Source organism: Osmerus mordax, chromosome 18, assembly GCF_038355195.1.
Source record: "Osmerus mordax isolate fOsmMor3 chromosome 18, fOsmMor3.pri, whole genome shotgun sequence".
Taxonomy (NCBI): Eukaryota; Metazoa; Chordata; class Actinopteri; order Osmeriformes; family Osmeridae; genus Osmerus; species Osmerus mordax.
The window spans coordinates 4,479,618-4,485,617 of NC_090067.1; the positions used below are offsets into that span (position 1 = coordinate 4,479,618).

General features: G+C 47.3%; 1 protein-coding gene across 1 annotated transcript in view; it reads left to right on the forward strand.

The window, feature by feature from the left end:
* Nucleotides 1–1,184: 1,184 nt before the first annotated feature.
* The window catches only part of gmpr (guanosine monophosphate reductase), a 5,288-nt gene continuing 472 nt past the window's right edge, over nt 1,185–6,000 (forward strand). Inside the window, exons 1-4 of the mRNA XM_067256254.1 lie at nt 1,185–1,486; nt 5,423–5,548; nt 5,745–5,828; nt 5,931–5,996. Of these exons, the coding sequence (XP_067112355.1) occupies nt 1,400–1,486; nt 5,423–5,548; nt 5,745–5,828; nt 5,931–5,996 (363 nt within the window). The 5' untranslated portion in view covers nt 1,185–1,399. The remainder of the gene's footprint in view (nt 1,487–5,422; nt 5,549–5,744; nt 5,829–5,930; nt 5,997–6,000) is intronic.

Sequence of the window (6,000 nt, forward strand, 5' to 3'; positions counted from 1 at the left end):
TCACACAAGCACATTCGCTGTGTTGAACAGAAAACACTGACCACACGCACTTTCATTGACCTGCCCAGTGTGACAAACACAGGGAACAAGCCCAGATGCACGTACACACTGGGAACACACAAAGGTCTGCAGGCAGGGCATGCTGACACAGGTTTCACAGGGTACAGATGTACAGTACTGTATCAGGAGACTACAGTAGTTAACATGTTATCTTGTCCATGTTCCGTCATGAACAGCTCAATCCAAGCAGACTAGTGTGTCTCTAATCTTTATAAAGAAGCAGTAAAAAAGGTGAAGGAGTAGTAGGTCTGTCGGTTGACATCATATCTTGACTGTGACCATAACATGAAGTCATGTTATCAGTGTGTGTTAGTGATGTCTAGAATGAAAAAGCCTTCGGGTCAAAGTTGAAGATAGTACAGTCAGCCGAGAATGTGTTTAAAATTGAATCCAGACTCAAACTCAAATACAGGAGGGCTGATTTGAGACTTCTAGCTAACTGGAATACTTTTGTGTACTCACAATGACATCTAGTGGTCAGAAGGAGGGATTTCTCCTAAATAATTGGGTTTAAAATTTCTGTAGTAATGTGCTTGATATGTCAGGTATACAATAAATAATTGTGGCTGTCTTAAAAACAACATACAAGATGCAGTAAAGAATAATTGAGATAAAATTGTCAGCAATTTTTTTTTTTCTCAAGGAAACAATCATTATGTGGCAGAATAATGAGGATCTTAACTCAATGTATGTTCCCTCCATTTCACCATCTTCCTCCTCTTTCACATCCCCTCCTTCCTGTTCTTTCTCTCTATCCACCCCTCCCCCCCCCCTCTCTCTCTTCCTCTCTCTCGGAAGGCCATCAATATCGCTGTCTTACGGTGCACAGAGTGAAACAATACCCCCAAAGGACAGTAGGTGTGCTGTACAGTGGTGCAGTGCAGAGCCCAACCTCAAGTGCACGTGTGTGCGGTGTGTGTGTGTGTGTGTGCGTGCGTGTGTTTACAAGAGTGTGTCCACTGCCCGCGACAGAAGAACACATCCCGGCTGCTGCCTCTGCTGCTGCTGCCACTCCAGCACCCGGCGAGAGAGAGAGGGGACGGGGAGAGAGAGGAGAGACCAGAGGAGCAGGGTGGAGAGAAAGAGAGAGAGGGAGAAAAGAGAGAGAGAGAGAGAGAAGAGAGAGAGAGAGAGAGGGAGAAGGAGGGAGAGTACAGGCCAAATAAAGCCATGGGGGCCAGGTCTGGGACAGCCCCCCTCATACTATAAATACGCTGTTTGTCTGGAGGTTCGGGTTTGGTGGCTCGGGCTTTCGGACCGCCTAACCGCTGCAGCTTGCCTCAGACGAGCCTCGTCCTCTTCCTCGTCGTCCTGGTCCTGGGCTCTCCGGATACCCAAGATGCCTCGCGTGGATGCAGACCTCAAACTGGACTTCAAGGATGTCCTCTTCAGGCCCAAACGCAGCAGTCTGAAGAGCCGGTCGGAGGTATGGGAACAGCAACTGTTTTGATAATGCATCTACTAACGCAGCATACGTGTCTATGGGCCTTGAGATATGGCGTTCCTTTGCAGTGTATGATTGCAATGTACAGTGCCGCAGCAGATGTACTGAGTATTTGAATTGTCAGTATTATTAGGACATCAAATGTATGAGTTAGCCACCCAGACCATTTGTGCCAGCTTTTTGAATGATTTTTGACTGTGTCAGGCACCGTGTAAGTGTCACTGTGGAGATCGTGCGTGCACTCGAAGAACGAGTGAAATGAGAGGAGAGAGAGAGAGAGAGAGAGAGAGGAGAGAGAGAGAGAGAGAGAGAGAGAGAGAGAGAGAGAGAGAGAGAGAGAGAGAGAGAGAGAGAGAGAGAGAGAGAGAGAGAGAGAGAGAGAGAGAGAGAGAGAACTAGAGTGTGTTCGACCTTCCCTGAGGTTATTGAGCCCACCCTCACATTGTTCTGTCCTGTGTCAGAGCAACGATATCTAGCTAGCCTGACACTGGGAGTCAGATGGCTGAGCGGTGAGGGAGTCGGGCTAGTAATCTGAAGGTTGCAAGTTCGATTCCCGGCTGTGTCAATTGACGTTGTGTCCCTTGGGCAAGGCACTTCACCCTAGTTGCTTCGGGGGGAATGTCCCTGTACTTACTGTAAGTCGCTCTGGATAAGAGCGTCTGCTAAATGACTAAATGTAATGTAAAATGTAGGTCTGTGCAAGGCTAGGTCTAGCTCTAAGGCTAGGTCTAGCTCTAAGGCTAGGTCTAGCTCTAAGGCTAGAGCTGCACTGGACTAGAACCAATAACTCCCCCCCCTCAGGTTCTAGAACTCTACCGGGAAGGACCATGGGGAAAAAAAAACCTGTTTTAGCTAGCATGAAACAGATCAGCCCATAGTGTAGACATGTAACGACTTAGAGATGAGTTCCAGGGAGACCACTTCAGGTAGATATACTGGTAAAATGGGACAGAGGGGTGGGGGGGTGGGGTGGGGTGGGGTGGGGTGAGAGGTTGTTGTTTTCTGTGTCCTAGGTAGAGAAGGGCAACATGAGACAGGTCGGGAACTTCTCGGAAAGACTGTTTAAAAAATAGGCCTTGTGAACTGTGTCTGCTGACAGAGAACGGGATGCAATTCCATACACTTGGAAGGCATGCTCATGCATACACACACACCCAACCTCAGGCTTAGGTACACACACACACACACATACACACACATACACACATAGACAGATCTGCAGAGCCCCGGTGTAGTACACTAGGTACTAGAGAGTCCTGTGGTGTCGGGGGAGCTAGCATCTTTTTCATTCATCTGTTCTCTTGTTAACAGCCCCAGGCTCAGCTCTAGTAGTCTGGTTTCACTGCAAACCCTTAAGCTATTCAGTCTTTATACACTATGCACGCACACACACGCACACACACACATCCATACATGCTCAGCTCCTCTACCTCAGGACATTTTAACATCAAGCAGGCATATTGATCAGCCCTTGATAGTATTCATCTCTTCAGGCACTTAAAGCTACAGTACCACCATTTTGAGCTTCAAAACTGGAGCATTTGTTCCAAATAACAGCAATAAAGGCTACAATTATATTCTGACAGTCATCTGGCAAAACCGTGTTAAAACGTGTTAAACAATGTAATGTAATGTCTTGTGTGTCATGTCGCAGGTAACATGAGAACCCCTTTCTTTGGTTACAAAAAGACACAAAAAGTAACAGGAAAGGAGATTTTCAGCTGAGCAATTGATTCATGATCGTATATGCAGATAAGATTACAAATATCTGCTGTAGATGTCCCCTCCTACCTCCTTCACTCCACCCCTACTTTTCTCGTCCTATGAGCCTCCCTCCCTTCCTTCCTTCCTCCCTCCCTCCCTCCCTCCCTCCCTCCCTCCCCTCCCTCCCTCCCCTCCCTCCCTCCCTCCCTCCCTCCCTCCCTCCCCTCCCTCCCTCCTCCCTCCCTCCCTCCCTCCCTCCCTCCCTACCTCCGTTTTTTGGTTGGTCTCTGCATCTCTCGGTCATAACCCAGTCTCTTCGTCACTTTCCCACTGCATGCACAGTTACCAGGCTCTCCAGCTGGCCCCCTGATGAATGACCTGGCCTGATGCCCAATGCAATCTCTGCCAATTGCAAGACTGTCATACCAGTGATCTACTGCCCCAGTCATGCAGAGAAAACAATCAGTCAGCAACCAGGCAGCCACCAACCACCAGCCCCTCCCCCCCCTCCCATCACACGCCCTCGTAGGTGGGCCAGAGCGAGCAGGGGGATGAGGAGGAGTGCAGAGGAGAGGATGGAAGACAGGAGGAAGGAAGAAAGAGCAAGGATCGTGCAGGCTGAGTTTTCAATGAACGCTCCCTGACAATCGATTGTCTGCCGGAGTGGATTGTCACGACGACACAGTAGTAGAGCAGAGTTTCTGCTTCACCAGGAAGCTTGTTACTTCCCATCCTCACCTCTACTCACTCCATATCTTGACTGGAAGTGGGTGTTAAGACAAAACATATCAAATCTTTCTGGCAGAAAGACTTTAACATATGTGGTACTCATCAGCTTGGCAAGCTAACAAGGTAGCTTGCTAAAACAATAAATATATTATCCATTGAACTAACTACGTAACTAACTAACTCTTACTCAATCAAATTATTTGGTCAGATAGAAAAGTAATTGATTCACGTATATCCAAACTCAAATATGCCTTTTTAACCCCTCACATGCCAGTGTTTTCCATGGAATCTGCTCAGTCCTGCAGCCCGTTGAGTAGGTGTAATTGCTAACGCGGATGGGTCAAAGGCCTTAGAAAGCAAACTATCTGATACCCTCTCCTCTCTCTTCTCCATCTCCTTCGTTCCACCTCTCTCAATCTCTTTCTCTCTCATCAGGTTACAGTCCATGCCACCCCACACAGCTAGTCTAAATGATTCAGTGCCTGCTTATCACCCCCAGAGACAGTCTTCAGCACTATCGGACAACAAGCAAACCTTTCAACAGCTCCAGTAATGTGAACTTGTCCAGGAAAATCAATGTGGTTTCATGTAGCTAATGCAGCTAGTCTGTGATATGGCATATTGCTTTGCTGTCTGGGTTGCATCCAGGTTAAATAATTGCTTTTAGCCAATCAGCAAGATTTAATGCACAATATACTAAGCAATGAAAACATTTCCAGTAGTGTCACCTTTTCTGGTTAGGGGAGTTCAGAAAATGGTGTATGATCTGGTTATGCTTTATCACTGCAGAGTTAGGCCACAGATAGCATCGCTCAGTTCATTGTAGCTCGGCTCAGAAGACCAGTCACACTCTTTCAAAGTAGATCTCAAGGTATCACCTTCACACTTAATCTCAGATTACAAAAGGCTAATCCTGATCTCTCTGTGTGTGTGTGTGTGTGTGTGTGTGTGTGTGTGTGTGTGTGAGAGAGGAGAGAGAGAGAGAGAGGAGAGAGAGAGAGAGAGAGAGAGAGAGAGAGAGAGAGAGAGAGAGAGAGAGAGAGAGAGAGAGAGAGAGAGAGAGAGAGATGAGCATTGTGGCAGAGCGGTGGAAGGTGACCACAATACACAACTTGATCATTTTCAGTGGTTACAGTAATAACAGGGACACACACACACACTGTACATAGGCTTAACATCTTAACATCAACACTCTATTATTCAGTACCAAAATGTTTTTTAATAAAGACTTGCCTGGGAGTTGTTTGAGAAGCATGTGTCTGGTGTCAAGTTCATGTTCCAGCTCCAGTTTCAAGTTCATTGCTATTTGTAACAAGTAAAAGTGCAGGTACATTGCAAACAATCTCATTTCCTGTCTGGTAGAGGGGTAAATAGTTCAAGGGGAGGGTGGATGTTTAGCTGATGCCAGCAAAACTGTGACACAGTTTGAAATGAAAACAGTTTTGTCACCGTTTAACTTTGAGCTTCTGTCTCCTGTGGTTCCAGGTTGACCTGCAAAGAACGTTCACATTCCGCAACTCCAAACAGACATACAATGGCATCCCCATCATCGCTGCTAACATGGACACCACGGGTACCTTCGAGATGGCCCAGGTCTCAGCAAGGTGGCAGGTGGAGACAGAGGGGGTGACGGAGGACACAAAGGGGACTGAGGGGCGAGGCTGAAAACAGTTAACCTGCAGGAATGAAGAAGTGATGTCTATTAATCACTGTTACTCCTACATTTCTCACCTCTCTCTCTCTCTCTCTCTCGCTCTCTCTCTCTCTCTCTCTCTCTCTCTCTCTCTCTCTCTCTCTCTCTCTCTAGCACACTCTTTTCACAGCTATTCACAAACACTACTCTGTCGACGAGTGGAAAAACTTTGCCGCCAGTCACCCCGAATGCTTGGAGGTACAGTAAGAGAGCCCTCAGTGTGTGTGTGTGTGTGTGTGTGCGTGTGTTGGTTGTCCGTACTGTTCCTTAACTGAAACATGCATGTGTGTTTTCTTTTAGAATATCGCAGCTAGCTCGGGCAGCGGCAAGGCTGATCTGGAGAAGCTGTGTGGCATCCTTGAGGCTGTGT